At 45.7% G+C, this 17,230-nt stretch overlaps 1 protein-coding gene across 1 annotated transcript in view; it reads right to left on the reverse strand.

The window, feature by feature from the left end:
- Window positions 1-17,230, reverse strand: part of jarid2b (jumonji, AT rich interactive domain 2b) — a 317,228-nt gene that overhangs the window by 88,534 nt on the left and 211,464 nt on the right. The window contains 1 exon segment of the mRNA XM_055654246.1: window positions 9,068-9,237. Within this exon segment, the coding sequence (XP_055510221.1) occupies window positions 9,068-9,237 (170 nt within the window).

Consider the following 17,230-nt stretch of genomic DNA (forward strand, 5'->3'; position numbering starts at 1 on the left):
ACCGCGGTCACCTGCGGAATTACCATTGCGGAGCTCGCAATCCCTTTGGGTGCTTGTTGGGTTAACATCACGGAGCCCGCGTTCTCTGGTCAGAACTCCAAGCTGCGGGAATTTCGATAACCTCGACGCGGCAGTTTTGATCCCCCCCGACGTGGGGACTTTGACCGCCGGCTGCGGGAGCTTTGATCGGCAAGACAGATGGTTCGACTGCCCCGACCGCGGGAGAATAAAGAGGAAGAAGATAGGACTGTTTGCCTTCTATCACTCCTTCTGCAGTTGTACAGAGCCCTAGTGAGACCACACATGGAGTATTGTGTGCAGTTTTGGTCCCCTAATTTGAGGAAGGAAATTCTTGCTATTGAGGGAGTGCAGCGTAGGTTTACAAGGTTAATTCCCGGGATGGCAGGACTGTCATATGCTGAGAAAATGGAGCTTGTACACTCTGGAGTTTAGAAGGATGAGAGGATCTCATTGAAACATATAGGATTGTTAAGGGCTTGTACACGCTAGAGGCAGGAAACATGTTCCCGATGTTGGGGGAGACCAGAACCAGGGACCACAGTTTAAGAATAAGGAGTAAGCCATTTAGAACGGAGATGAGGAAACACTTTTTCTCACAGAAAATGGCGAGTCTGTGGAATTCTCTGCCTCAGAAGGCGGTGGAGGCCAGTTCTCTGGATGCTTTCAAGAGAGAGCTAGATAGGGCTCTTAAAAATAGCGGAGTCAGGGGATATGGGGAGAAGGCAGGAACGGGGTACTGATTGTGGATGATCAGCCATCTTCATATTGAATGGTGGTGCTGGCTCGAAGGGCTGAATGGCCTACTGCACCTATTGTCCATTAAGGGTCCATTATCCAAAGAAGTGGAGGCATTGTGGGGCCGGCAGTATCCCTGTCCGTATCGGTGATGTATCAAAAGATAGATACAAAATGCACACACTTTTCATGACACACACACACACACACACACGAGTTTCCACTTCCATTTTAGTGAAGCAAACAGCAGGAAGAGCACGCACAGTATCTGGTAACGATGATCTCTTTGAAGGAGGCTACAACTAAGTGGCTCTGCAATCATTTTAGTGCAACTGATGGACCAACACAGGCAACAAGCAGGAACAAAGCATCATCATCTATACTTAATACTCTGACTAGTGAAGGCCAATGTACCAAAAGACTATTTGACCACCTTATCTACCAGCGACTCCACCTTCAGGGAACCATCCACCTGCAATCTAGATCCCTCTGCTCTACAACACTCCCCAGAGCCCTGCCATTCACTGTATAGGTCCTGTCCATGTAATACGTCCCAAAATGCAACATCACACATCTCTGTATTAAATTCCATCAACCATTCCTCAGCCCACCTGGCCAGTCAATCCAGATCCTGCTGCAATCGTTCACAATCTTCACAATTTCACATCTTCACTATCTGCAAAAGCACCCACTTTTGTATCATTACTAACACCATTCCTCCTCTCAACTGGTGATTCACACAGCCATTTACAGGAATAGCGTAACTTAGATTTAGCTAGTGAGCCATGTATAGAGATGTAGGAAATCATGAGTGGAATAGACAGGGTAATTTCAGTCTTTTACACAGAGTAGAGGAATCAAGGGCCAGGGGAGGACATAGGTTTACTGTGAGAGGGCAAAGATTTAGTTTTTAGTTTTGTTTACAGATACAGCATGGGAAAAGGCCCTTCGGCCCACTGAGTCTGGGTCGACTAGCTATCCCCCGCATATTAACACTATCCTACACACACTAGGGACAATTTACACATACACCAAGCCAATTAACCTACATACCTGTACGTCTTTAGAATGTGGGAGGAAAACGAAGATCTTGGAGAAAACCCACGCAGATCATGGGGAGAACGTACAAACTCCGTACAGACAGCACCCGTAGTCGCAATCGAACCCGGATCTCCGGCGCTGTAAGGCAGCAACTCTACCGCTGCACCACCGTGGCCACCCACATTTAATATGAACCTGAGGGGCATCTTTTTCTCACAGAGGGTGGTGGGTGTATGGAACATATTGCCAGAGGGCGTAGCTGAGGCAGGAACAATAACAAGCAATTGGACATGTACATGGATAGGAAATGTTTAGAGGAATATGGGCCAAATGCAGAGAGGTGGGACTGGTGCAGGAGGGGCATGTTGTGAGAGATGGCCTGTTTCCGTGCTGTACGACTCTATAATTTAGTTATGAGGGTTTGAGTGAGATGACGGTGGTCTAGCCATCCAAAATACCCGATCATTCATCCCAGTTGGGGAATCAAAAACTAGAGGACATAGGTTTACGCTGAGGGGGGGAAGATTTGATTGGAACCTGAAGGGCAACTTCTTTACACAAAGGGTGGTGGGTGTATGGAACGAGCTGCCGGAGGAGGTAGTTGAGGCTGGTACTATCACACAACTTTTAAGAATCATTTAGATTGGTACATTGATAGGACAGGTTTAGAGTGATATGGGTGAAGTGCAGGCTGATGATTCTGGTGTCGATGGGACATGTTGGTCACCGAGGGTAAGTCGGGCCGAAGGGCCTGTTTCTACGCTGTATGACTCTATGACTCCAAGACAGTTCTTTGCACATACAGCTTACCTATCAACGTAAAGTGGTTAAAGAATGGAGACCCCAGATTGGTCCCATCCCGAAACGTCACCTATCCATTTTCTCCACAGATGCTGCCTGACCCGCTGAGTTACTCCAGCACTGTGTGAAACGTCATTTATCCATGTTCTCCAGAGATGCTGCCTGAAACGTTGAGTTACGCCTGCACTTTTTTAAATTTAAAGATACAGCATGGAAACAGGCCCTTCGGCCATCCGAGTCCATGCCAACCATCGATCACCCGTTCAGACTAGTTCTATGTTATCCCACTTTCTCATCCACTCCCAACACACCAGGGGCAATTTACAGAGGCCAATTAACCTACAAACCCGCACGTTTTTGGAGTGTGGGAGGAAACCGGAGCACCTGGTGAAAACCCAGATGGTCACAGGGAGAACGTTCAAAGTCCGCACACAAGCACCACTATGTGTGTATCTTTTGTAAATCAGCATCTGCAGTTCCTTTGCCATCAAATGTTCTACTTCATTTTTCGCCTGTTTAGTACAATTCCTTGGTAAGAATATCAGGATCTGGTTTTGATATCATTCCCCCAAACATTTTCCATGACATAGTCATAAACAGCTATAATATTTGGACCACTTTACTTACTTTGTGCTCAGCTCAATAATATTTGCAAGCATCATCTTCTAGTTCTCGTCTATGTTCCAGACTTGGTGTTCCCATTTCCAATAACCCAACCTCAAGACCATTGCACAACACAATACAATTCCCCAGAGACATGCAGATCACTGCTTGCGCACCAAATCAAATGGATTCCACTGGGAACTCCACATTTAGACCCAGCAACAGTGAGCTGAGGCAACCCAGACCATCACACAAAGCAACCTCCCTTCCACTGACACCATCTACACCTCCCACTGCCAACAGCATAATCAAGGACCAGTCGCACCCCGGCCACTCCCTCTTCTCCCCTCTCCCATCGGGCAAGAGGTACAGAAGTGTGAAAACGCACACCTCCAGATTTAGAGAAGCTTTCTTCCCAGCTGTTATCAGGCAACTGAACCATCCCATCAACAACTAGAGAGCAGTCTCAATGTTGACCCTCGTAGTATCTTTAATCAGACTTTACTTTGTACTAAACATTATTCCCCTTATCCTGTATCAGTACACTGTGGACGGCTTGATTATAATCATATACAGTCTTTCCGCTGACTGGATAGCATGCAACAAAAAAGCTTTTCACCGTACCTCGGTACACGAGACAAAAACTAAACTAAACCAGGTGCCACAGATTAGCGTACTGAATCAACGAAATGACTAAAGCGAATGTCAGCATTTTACAACTGCTTTTAAAAAAAATACGTTACTATTTTCTATTTGCCGTGATCAAAACTAATACAGCAACTGCACCGCAAAGTATGATGAATGTGAAAAATGATAGCTGCCAAATGTGTTTCAAGACATTTTTCTCATGAAGAAATTGTTTGCAAGGAAGGTCTGCTATACATCTGCCTAATAAGTAAAATAATTATCATGCTTTGTTTTCAGTATCCTCTTGTTTCGTACTGAAAGAGTGCCTGTTAAGTTACAGCAGGAACCAATTTTCAGATACCACTAAGTGCTGGGTCATTTTGTAAGTTCTGTTGCAAGAGATTAATATAAACTACAGATCAGCAGACCGACACAGGAGCAGAAACTAACCAGAGACATTCACTTACTCTGGCGTGTTATTATTTTGTTAAATTAATATATTACTCAAAAAGGCAACCGCAAATTGTAAGGTGGAGCACACACTCGAGCTACTCCACCTGAGACATTAGAGATGCAGCACGGTAAACAGGCCGTTCGGCCCACCGAGTCCAGTCCGACCAGTGATCACTCGCACACTAACACAATCCTAAACACACCAGGGACAATTTACAATTTTACCAAAGCCAATTCACTGACAAACCTGTAGGACTTTGGAGTGTGGGAGAAAACTGGAGCACCCGGAGAAAACCCCATAAAGTCACGGGGAGAACGTACAGACGACAACATCGTAGTAAGGATCGAACGCAGGTCGATCCTTACTACAAGTTGCAAGGCAGCAACTCTACCGCTGCGCTGACTCAATTTGCTGCACCCTTGAGCCTATCTAAACACCTCTTCAATGCCTCTATCTTATCTGGCAGTGCATTCCAGACGCACACAACCTCTGTGTAAAAAATACTTGCTCTGCGCTATCCTTTAAACTCTCCCTTTCAATTTCAAGCTATGCCCTCTAATCCTAGTCATTTTTGCCCTGGTAGAGAAGTTGACACCCAAGGTCTCCCCTCAGACTCCGACCTCCAGAGAAAACAATCCAGGTTTCTCTGTAATGGGGTGACAAGAACTGCATGCAATACTCCAAGTGCGGCCTAACTGAAGTCCAATATAGCTGCATCATGACTTCCTGTGCAGGAAGCATCTGCAGATGCTGGTTTACACTCAAGATAGAAAAGAAAGTGCTGGAGTAACTCAGCAGGTCAGGCAGCATCTCTGGAGAGAAGGAATGTTATCACATCTTCCCCAGCCAACTATGGACCATTGTGGGCTCCACCCTTCCTGAGGTCATCTGTCGTCGGACCAGATTTGTTCTGACCTTTTCTTGCCTCAAGTTTATTCTCCCCCCCACCCTTTCCATCTCCACTTTCAGTCTGAAGAAGGGTCTCGACCCGAAAAGATCACCTATTCTTGATCTCCAGAGATGCTGACTGTCCCGTTGAGTATAAGAGCAGGGAGGTTCTACTGCAGTTGTTCAGGGTCTTGGTGAGACCACACCTGGAGTATTGCTTACAGTTTTGGTCTCCTAATCTGAGGAAAGACATTCTTGCCATAGAGGGAGTACAGAGAAGGTTCACCAGACTGATTCCTGGGATGGCAGGGCTTTCATATGAAGAAAGACGGGATAGACTCGGTTTGTACTCGTTAGAATTTAGAAGATTGAGGGGGGATCTTATAGAAACTCACAAAATTCTTAAGGGGTTGGACAGGCTAGATGCAGGAAGATTATTCCCGATGTTGGGGAAGTCCAGAACTAGGGGTCACAGTTTAAGGATAAGAGGGAAGTATTTTAGGACCGAGATGAGAAAATCATTTTTTACAAAGAGTGGTGAATCTGTGAAATTCTCTGCCACAGAATGGCCTACTCCTGCACCTATTTTCTATGTTTCTATGTTGAGTTACTCCAACATTCTGCCTCCATAACTTCCCGGCTCTTAATCTCAATGTGTAGAAAGGAACCGCAGATGCTGGTTTTTCACTGAAGATGGACACAAAAGTGCTCAGTAACTCAACAGGACAGGCAGCTGGTCTGCAGAGAAGGAATGGGTGATGTTTTGAGTCAAGACCCTTCTTCAGACTGGATGCCCTCATACTCAATGCCCTGACCTAAGCCACCCTACGCTTTCTTTGCCACTCTATCTACTCGAGTTGCCACTCTGAGGGAGATGGTGCGGCAGATTATACCACGAGGTTCTGTTTCCTCCCTTTTTCTTTTCTTTTCGATTAATTTTAGATTTGGCATTGTTCTCTGCTGCTCTGAGCCAGACACAGTTGCCTCTTCAGCCAACACAGTTGTCAATGAGTGTACTGTTGCCAAGAGCACTGCAACTGAATAAACTTGGGCCAGCTGGTTAGTCTCAGGAAGATGTCCATTCTATTATGAAGAACGGCACGGTGGCGCAGCGGCAGAGTTGCTGCCTCACACCGGTTTAATCCTGACCACTGGTGTTGTCTGTACGGAGTTTGTACTTTACCCTGTGACTGCGTGGGTTTTCTCCGGGTGCTCCGGTTTACTCCCACACTGCAAAAACACGTACAGGTTTGTAGGCTAATTGGCTTTATATAAATGTAAATTGTCCCCAGTGTGTGTCGGAGAGTGCTGGTGGTGCAGGGATCGTCGATCGCTGGTCGGCGCGGACTCGGTTGGCCGAAGGGCCTGTTTCTGCACTGTATCTCTAAGCTAAATTAAACAGGGGTCGAGAGAGAGAACAGGAAGAGGCGAAGAAAGTCAATTCATCTATTTTAAATCCATAATCACAAACAACACAAGTGCATGCACATCATGACAAGGCTCATGATCAAATAACTTCCAGATGCTCTCTCTCTCTCTGTTTCTCCGATTTCAGCAATCATGTGGAATCCCTCACAAGTACCTTCCTGCGACAAAAATAGGTACACTCCCCCTGAAAACCGCACATTGTTCAGGTTTTTTTTTTAGCTCAGAGAGTTTAGAGATACGGCACGGAAACAGGCCCTTCAGCCCACCGAATCTGCATCGACCAGTGATTCCCATACACTAGTAATATCCTACACAGTAGGGACAATTTACATTTACACCAAGCCAATTAACCTTTAAACCTGTACGTCTTTGGAGTGTGGGAGGAAACTGGAAATCCTGGAAAAACCCATGCAGGTCAAGGGGAGAACGTATAAACTCTGTACAGACTGCGGCCGTAGTCAGGATCGAACCTGGGTTTCTGGCGCTGTAATGGGCCTGTCCCACTTAGGCTATTTTTAGGCGACTGTCATCGTCATAGCAGGTCGCAACAACATTACATTAAAAAACCGGTAGCACCTGGCGACAACCTATGTTAACCTGGCGACAACCTACGATAACCTGGCGACAACTACGACAGCACCTACGTCAGGAGAAGTCAAGCTACGATCATTGGCCTCAAGCCCACTGTCGCCAACTGTGTCCGAAAAATTTTCAACATGTTGAAAATCCAGCGGCGACCAGAAAGACGCTATGACTCTGTGCCACCGTGTCATCCTGTTACGCAGGATTTGATTTCCTCCACATCCAAAAAACGTGCGGGTTTGTTGGCCCTCTGTAAATTCCCCTTCGTGTGTAGGGATTTTAGCTTTGTTTAGTTTCTTGTCACTTTTTGAGAGATCAATGATCTGCATTGCAGGGCGTGGTGGTAAGACCATTTTGACCACGTCATTTGATTGACTTTGTGATTCAAAGGCTGAAGGGCCTGTTTCTGTGCTGTACGACTGTGACTCTAGACTTTTGTTTTTACACCTTTCAGACTTACAAGGTGGAAACAGGCCCTGCATGCCAAACAGCCATCACCCCATACATGTGCACTATCGTGCACACTGGGGACAAGTTACGACGGTGACATCAGCGATTTTTTGGCATGGACAAGGGTCACACCAACCAACAAGAATGGTTTCAGTAACACGAGCGTTCAGAGATGCTGAAGCATAAAGATAAAGTAGACCATCCTGCCGAGAATGTACACACAAAAACACGGGGAACTGTAGATACTGGAATCACTGTGCAAAACAAACGGAACAAATACCATCACAGGACCCGTGTAGGGAGCAACTGCAGATGCTGGCTTCAGCCCGATAGACACAAAAGTCAGGCAGCATCTCTCTGTGTATATCTGAGTTTAACTGTGTGTTTGTGTGTCTGTGCCTGTGTGTGTGTATATATATATATATATATATATATACACACACACGCACAGACACACAGTTAAACTCAGATATACACAGAGAGATGCTGCCTGACTACACACATACACACATATATACAAATAATGCATTTTTTTCCTTGTTTATTATAATGTTTACAGTGTACTATGTATACATATTCTGTTGTGCTGCTGCAAATAAGAATCTCATTGTTCTAACTGAGACATATGACAACAAAACACTCTTGACTCCAGTTTCAAAGTCGTCTTCTGGAGTCGCATTGTCTGTAACTCGTTTTCACCAGCCCACAGCTAACAATGGCCTATTTCATTTATCATCGTTACTTTTCATAAGATCATAACTGATAGGAGTGGAATTAGGCCATTCGGCCCATCAAGTCTACTCTGCCATTCAATCATGTTGATCTATCTCTCCCTCCCAACCCCATTCTCCTGCCTTCTCCGCGTAACCTCTGACACCCGTACTGAGCAAGAATCTATCTATCTCTGCGTTAAAAACATCAACTGACTTGGCCTCTACAGCCTTCTGTGGCAAAGAATTCCACAGATTCACCACCCTCTGGCTAAAGTCAGATTTTTTGCATATCTTTCATTTATTTGCCCCATATCTCTCTACATCACCGTCTATATCTCTCGTTTCCCTCTGCCCTGACTCTCAGTCTGAAGAAGGGTCTCGACCCGAAACGTCACCTATTCGTCTCCAGAGATGCTGCCTGACACGCTGAGTTACGCCAGCGTTTTGTTCACAAGTTCACAAGGTGTAGGCGTAGAATTAGGCCATTCGGTCCATCGAGTCTCTCCACCATTCAATCACGGCTGATCTCTGCCTCCTAATCCCAATTTCCTGCCTTCTCCCCATAACCCTTGACACCCGTTCTAATCAAGAAGCGCCAAGATAGACACCGTTCTATGCAGATGCCGAGAAGCGTGCTCAGCTCTGGCTGAACAACTTCTAATCTTGTACGTGGACTCGATAAGAAGAATGGGCACAGGAATCGATTGGTTATAGCCACACGTACCTCTAAGGCAAAGGAAAGTGAGGAAATCTTCTGTTTTGGGCTTTCTTTTTGAGAGATCAATGATCTGCGTTGCAGGGGGTGGTAAGACCGGATCCACCATTTTGACTGGGGTTGAGCTGGGCGAGTTGGGCTGTGATTGAGCAAATTTCCTTTGTGCTTGCAGCCTTGGCCTAGAACGAGAGACAAAAATAAAACAAATTCTCCTCAGACACATGGAACATCACAAAACACAAAACACTTTAAAGAGCGGGTGACAACTGAGTGTCCGAACATGTTTATTTTCCCTTTGTCTCTAATTGAGATCACTCCTTGATAAATGTGCTTGAGGCAGGTTCATTGGCTATATTTAAGAGGGAGTTAGATGTGGCCCTTGTGGCTAAAGGGATCAGGGGGTATGGAGAGAAAGCAGGTACAGGATACTGAGTTGGATGATCAGCCATGATCATATTGAATGGCGGTGCAGGCTCGAAGGGCCGAATGGCCTACACCTGCACCTATTTTCTATGTTTCTATGTTTCTATTAAGCCCATAAAATATAAGTATAGAATTGGGCCATTCGGCCCGTCGAGTCTACTCCGCATTTCAATCAGAGGCAGTACGGTGTTGCAGCGGTAGAGTTGCTGCTTTACAGCGCCAGGGGCCCCGAGTTCGATCCTGACCTCGGGTGCTGTCTGTACGGAGTTTGTACGTTCTCCCTGCGACTGCATGGGTTTTCTCCGGGTGCTCCGGTTTCCTCCCGCACTCCAATGAAGTGCAGGTTTGAAGGTTAATTTGCTTTCGTAAAATTGTAAATTGTCCCTGGTGTGTGTAGGATAGTGTTAGTGTACGGAGATCGCTGGTCGGCGCGGGACTCGGTGGGCCGAAGGGTCTAGTTCCGCGCTGTATCTCTAAACTAAACTAAGCTAAAAATACAGGGCGTTCAGAGCAGCAGTCAATGGTTGAGAATGTAAATGTGCTTCCTCGTCAACCTCCTTGGGGCCACAGCTGTTAATGGATGCAGAAAATATAATAGCCCCAGTCAACAGTCTGATTTTCTATAATCCCGGTAATGATCATAAACCACTGGTTTCATTGTCATTTATAAATGAATGATGATCTGAAATTACTCTCATTCACTTAGCATGATATAACATTGACCAAGTGACAATCAATTTAATAGCCGGATGTGGGAAAATACAATCCGAGACATTTTTCCCTTTTAATGCAATGCCGTTCGGTAATCTCCAGGGCTCACAACCAAGTTAGTTAATGACTTAGCGTGCAGCGGTGATCCAGTAACCGTCCCCGTGGATTTCAGTAGGACAATACAGGAGAACAGATCTGAACATCAGTTCACAAACCATCCATAAATAACCTGAGAAACACTTAAGAAAGGAGACGAGGAGACATTTCTTTATTTAGCTAGAGGGTGGTGGTGAATCTGTGGAATTCATAGCCACCGACGGCTGTGGAGGCCAAGTCATTGGGTATTTTTAAGGCAGAGACAGAGTTTGCATGTTCTCACTGTGACTGTGTGGGTTTTCTCCGAGATCTTTGCTTTCCTCCCACCCTCCAAAAACGTACAGGTTTGTAAGTTAATTGGCTTGGTATAAAATGTAAATTGTCTGTTGTGCTGCTGCAAGTAAGAATCCGTACAGAGAGTGGTGAGTCTGTGGAATTCTCTGCCTCAGAGGGCGGTGGAGGCCGGTTCTCTGGATGCTTTCAAGAGAGAGCTAGATGGGGCTCTTAAAGATAGCGGCGTCAGGGGATATGGGGAGAAGGCAGGAACGGGGTACTGATTGTGGATGATCAGCCATGATCACATTGAATGGCGGTGCTGGCTTAAAGGGCCGAATGGCCTACTCCTGCACCTATTGTCTATTGTCCTTAGTTCGTGTGTAGGATTGTGCTAATGTGCAGGGATTGATATTCGGTGAGGAATTGGTGGGCCGAAGGGCCTGTTTCCGCCCTGTATCTCTAAACTAGACTAATCAGGCATGTTTTGATGGAGGAGTAATTAGATGGGCCGAATGGCCTAATTCTGCTCCTATAATAGATCATTTTGCAATTATTTTATATAAAAGGATTTTATAGTTGCATATCAATCTACAAACCCTTGGATCTTGAATGCACAAATGCAGAATTAGGCCATTTGGCCCATTGTTTCTACTACGCCATTTGATTAGTGCGACATTCCACCTGGACTGGCAGAATTGGACAATTTATCTACGTTATTAAAAACCATGGGATGATAACAACCCTTTTGATAAAATGTGGGATGTTCAGTTGATGAAAAGTTACCTTCTTACACATGAAAAGTGCAGTGCAGTGGAGAGATAAGTTTCTTTGTCCTTCCATCACAGCAATGTGATGGATGTTTATGTAAATTATGTTGTGTCTTGGGTCTATTTGTTTGTAATGTATGGCTGCAGAAACGTCATTTCGTTTGGACCTCAAGGGGTCCAAATGACAAATAAATTGAATCTTGAATCTTGAAAAGAGTGGATGTGATGTTTCGACTAATGGGAGAGTCCAGAACCAGAGGCCAAAGCCTCAGAATTAAAGGACGTACATTTAGAAAGGAGATGAGGAGGAATTTCTTTAGTCAGAGGGCGGTGAATCTGTGGAATTCATTGCCACAGAAGGCCGTGGAGGCCAAGTCAGTGGATATTTTTAAGGCAGAGATAGATAGATTCTTGATTAGTATGAGTGTCGGGAGTTATGAGGAGAAGGCAGGAGAATGGGGTTGAAAGGGGAAGATAGATCAGCCATGATTGATTGGCAGAGTAGACTTAATGGGCCGAATGGCCTAATTCTGCTCCAAAAAGTAATGAACTTATGAAATGTGATCCAGATTCAGGGACACTTTCTTCCCAGCTGTTATCGGGCAACTGGACCATCCTACCAATAACTAGAGTGCAGCCCTGAACTACTATCTACCTCACTGGAGACCCTCAGACTACCTTTGGTTATACTTTATTGGGCTTTTATCTTGCACTAAACATTATCCACATTTTTCCCTTTATCATGTATCTATACACTGTAAATGGTTCGATTGTAATCACGTATTGTCTTTCCGCTGACTGGTTAGCTAGCACGCAACAAAAGCTTTTCACAGTACATCGGTCGGTATCCGTGACAATAAACTAAAGACATCTTGTACCACAGCACAGCGATGGATTCTCAAGGTGATTCAGAAATCGGATACCATGCCAACTGATCCATCTGCCGGCCACTGCACAGAACAGCCGTCAATGGCTGGGGCTTTTTGTGCTTCAGTTTTCTCTTATTGCGTCACTTCATGTTTCAAGGGCAAGACATTCCTCTTTAGTGCAGCTCCATGTCTCGATACAATACGATATGTTAGAACGTTATTTATCCCAGGAGGGAAATTAATTTGCCAACAGTCATAAAAAACCCCACAAAATACATGAAACGTGAAATTAAAATGACGAGTGAAAAGGCTTAGGGGATGTGCAAAGATTGAGGAAGTGAGGATGGGGAGTCAGTCTCAGTCTACCCCACGATAGAGGGGAAGGAGTTGTACAGTTTGATAGCCACAGGGAAGAAGGATCTCCTGTGGCGTTTGGCCTGCATCCTTGGTGGAACCAGTCTGTTGCTGAAGGTAGACACAAAAAGCTGGAGTAACTCAGTGGGACAGGCGGCAACCTCATTCTCCTGCCTTCTCCCCATAACCTCTGACACCTGTACTAATCAAGAATCTATCTGTCTCTGCCTAAAGTATCTACTGACTTGGCCTCCACAGCCTTCTGTGGCAAAGAATTCCAAGCAACTGGAAAGAGTTATCAGGCAACTGAACCATCCTACCAACAAATAGAGAGCGGACCTGAGCTACCATCTACCTCATGGGAGACCCTCGCACTATCTTTTATTGGACTTTATCTTACATTAAACGTCACTCCAATTATCCTGTATCTGTACACTGTGGAAGACCCGATTTCAATCATGTATAGTCTTTCCACGAACTGGTTAGCACATAACGGAAGCTTTTCACTGTACCTCGGTACATGTGACAATAAACTAACCTCAAACTCAAACTATCGCTTGCCAAGCTTTGTCCCCATCCCCACCTCTTTTACTATATTCTCCCCCCCCCCCACTACAATCAGTCTGAAGAAGGGTCCCGACCTGAAACGTTGCCCATCAATGTTCTCCAGAGATGTTGCTGAGTTACTTCAGCACTTGTGTGTTTTTCATTTGGAAAGAGGAGCTGCCTGGTTAATTTCTCCCATTCCAGCACGGGATGTTATGAACTGTGGCCCCAGGGACAATCGTTCAGTTTGGTTTATTGTCACGTGCACCGAGGTACAGTGAAAAGCTTTTGTTGCGTGCTAACCAGTCAGCAGAAAGACAATACATGATTACAATTGAGCTATTTACAGTGTACAGATACATACATGATAAGTACAAGGTAAAGTCCAATCAAAGATAGTCCGAGGGTCACCAATGCGGCGACACGGTGGTGCAGCGGTAGAGTTGCTGCCTTACAGCGCTGGAGACCCGGGTTCGAGCCTGACTACAGGTACTGTCTGTATGGAGTTTGTGCGTCCTCCCCGTGACCTGCGTGGGTTTTCTCCGCGATCACTGGATGTATTTAAGAGAGAGTTAGCTAGAGCTCTAGGGGCTGGTGGAATCAAGGGATATGGGGAGAAGGCAGGCACGGGTTACTGATTGGGGACGATCAGCCATGATCACAATGAATGGTGGTGCTGGCTCGAAGGGCCAAATGGCCTCCTCCTGCACCTATTTTCTATGTTTCTATGCTTCGGTTTTCTTCCACACTCCAAAGACGTACAGGCATGTAGGTAAATTGGCTTGATAAAGGTAAAAATTGTCCCTTGTGTGTGTAGGATAGTGCTAATAAACGGGGATCGCTGGTCGGCGCTGTCCCAGTGGGCCGAAGGGCTGTTTCCGCACTGTATCTCTAAAAGTAAAATTAAAACTAAAACGAGGGAGATAGCAGTTCAGCACTGCTCACTGGTTGTGGGAGGGTGATCCAGTTATCTGACAACAGCTGGGATGAAAGTGTCCCTGAATATGGAGGTTAGTTCGATGTTGTAATGAGAATAATCTGCTTGGCTCATGGACCACACCAGGTGCTCTATCTGCCCACTGAATTGTTACTCACACATAACAGCAGATGTTGGATGTGCAACTGATGGAAGGTCACTTTCTTAAACATGGTAGAGTGGATGTGGAGAGGATGGTTCCACTAGTGGGACAGTCTGGGACTACAGGTCATAGCCTCAGAATAAATGAATGTTCCTTTAGGAAGGAGATGGGGAGAAATTTATTTAGTCAGAGGGCGGTGAATCTGTGGAATTCTTTGCCACCGAAGGCTGTGGAATACTTAGTCAATGAATACTTTTAAGGCAGCGATAGATAGATTCTTGATTAGTATGGGTGTCAGGGGTTATGGGGAGCAGGCAGGAGAATGGGGTTAGGAGGGAGAGATAGATCAGCCATGATTGAATGGCGGAGTAGACTTGACGGGCCGAATGGCCTAATTCTGCTCCTTAAAGTTTATGAACTTATGAACTATAAATGATACAGATAAACCCATTGAAGATGTCACAATACAGAAGACAGGATGGCCAAACATTTGATTTTGCTATGTTCCATCATTACTGTTTTAGTTTAATTTATTGTTATATGTACTCACAGGGTCAGGCAGCATCCCTGGAGAAAATGGACAGGTGACGTAGCGACCGGGACCCACCTTCAGACTTGGGATATATCATAGTCACACAGTGTGGAAACCTGCCCTTCGGCCAACTTGCCCACACCGGTTAACATGCCCCATCTACACTAGTCCCACCTGCCTGTGTTTGGCCCATATTCCTCTAAACTTGTCCTATCCATGTACCTGTCTAAACGTTTCTTAAACGTTGCGATAGTCCCTGCCTCAACTACCTCCTCCGGCAGCTTGTTCCAGACACCTTTAGACATTAGAGGTACACCGATTCAGCACCAACCAGCATTCGCCCCGCACACTAACACTATCCTATACACGAGGGAAAATTTCTAACTTACAGAAGCCAATGAACCTGCATGTCTTCGGAGCATGGGTGGAAACCGGAGCACCCAGAGAAAACCCACACAGGTCACGCGGAGAACGCAAGACTTCGTACAGACAGCACCCTTGATCAGGATTGAACACGGTTCTCCTGACACTGTAAGGCAGCAACTCTACCGTCACGCCACCGTGCCGCCCTTATCCACCATACTTTGTGTAAAAAAAAATTGCCCCTCAGGTTTCTATAAATTCACCCCCACTCACCTTAAACCTATGTCCTCTGTTCTGATATCCCAACTTCGGGTAAATGCCTTGTACATTTACTAAATCTATTCCTCTCATTATTCTATGTTGTTTGTCGTACGAGTTAGTTTAGTCTATTGTCACGTGCACCGAGGTTCAGTGAAGCTTTTGTTGGCGTGCTTAACAAGTCAGCAGAGGGTCTCGACCTGAAACGTCGCCAATTCCTTCTCTCCGTAGATACTGCCTGACCCGCTGAGTTTCTCCAGCATTTTGTGTCTACCTGCTGCATTGCTCTACTGGACTGTTTATAAGACAATAATTCCACTGTGTCTTTGCAATAAAGCACCATTGACCCATTGTGTATTGTGTTGTGTATTGTAGCGACAGGACAGCTCACCAGCTGGATATCCTATGACCACATTCTTGCTCACCTCCCCCAAACCACCACCACCACGTATGGATACTGCCCACGGAGTGACTCCGCTGGGCCATTCCCATTCCAGCTCTTTGTGACCTATCCTGCTGCAACAGTGCTGCCAGAGAGTACTGGTGACTGTTTTTGTAGGTTGGACAATAATGGGTCCACTGTGTCTTTGCACTTCACACATGCGGCAATAAAGCACCATTGACCCATTGTGTATTGTGTTGTGTATTGTAGCGACAGGACAGCTCACCAGCTGGATATCCTATGACCACATTCTTGCTCACCTCCCCCAAACCACCACCACCACGCAATTCCTTATGACAAAGATGGATATCATTCAGCCCACGGAGTCTACTCCGGCTCCCGGGCCATTCCCGTTCCACCTCTAAACTTCCGTGACCTATCTTCATAAGTTCACAAGTGATAGGAGTAGAATTAGGCCATTCGGCCCATCGTCTATTCAATTATCTCTCCCTCTCAACCCCATTCTCCTGCCTTCTCCCCATAACCCGACACCCGTACTAATCAAGATTCTATTTAGTCTGAAGAAGGGTTTTCCTTCGCTCCATAGATGCTGCTGCACCCGCTGAGTTTCTCCAGCATTTTTGTATACCTAAGATTCTATCTATCTCTGCCTAAAACAATATCCACTGACTTGGCCCCCGCAGCTGCGAATTCCACAGATTCACCGCATCTCTGACGAAAGAAATGTCTCCTCATCTCCTTCCTAAAGGAACGTCCTTTCATTCTGAGGCTGTGGCCTCTGGTCCTAGACTCTCCCACTGGTAGAAACATCCTCTCCACATCCACTCTATCCAGGCCTTTCACTACTCGGTAAACTGTCAATAATTAAACCCCAAACAGTGACAATAATAAAATGAATATCAGTGAGACTAACTAAACCGATACCTATAGCTTGAGGTGGCAAGACTCACCATCTGCAGGTCACAAACCACCCTTACTTGAAACCCTCCCACCGTTCCCTCATCACCCCGAGGTCAAAAGCACAGATTATTACTATTCGAGTAACTTCACTGGAATCTCAGATGCTGCTCAAAATCATAATCTGTGAATCTGTGGAATTAATTGCCACAAATGGCTGTGGAGGCCAAGTGATTGGATATTTTTAAAGTGGAGATTGATAAGATTCTTGATTAGTACGGGTATCAGGGGTTATGGGGAGAAGGCAGGAGAATGGGATTAGGAGGGAGAGATAGATTGAATGGCGGAGTAGACTTGATGGGCCAAATGGTCTAATTCTGCCCTTATCACTTGTGAATGCTGCCTTATGATTATCATTACTTGCGCAATTAGACAATAATAGACAATAGGTGCAGGAGTAGGCCATTCGGCCCTTTCGAGCCATTCAATGTGATCATGGCTGATCAATTAGGGACAAAAACAAATTATTTTTAGACATTAGAGATACAGTACGGAAACAGGCCCTTCAGCCCACCAAGTCCGGGGCGACCAGCGATCA

The sequence above is a fragment of the Leucoraja erinacea genome, chromosome 2 (assembly GCF_028641065.1).
Source record: "Leucoraja erinacea ecotype New England chromosome 2, Leri_hhj_1, whole genome shotgun sequence".
NCBI classification, from domain to species: Eukaryota; Metazoa; Chordata; class Chondrichthyes; order Rajiformes; family Rajidae; genus Leucoraja; species Leucoraja erinaceus.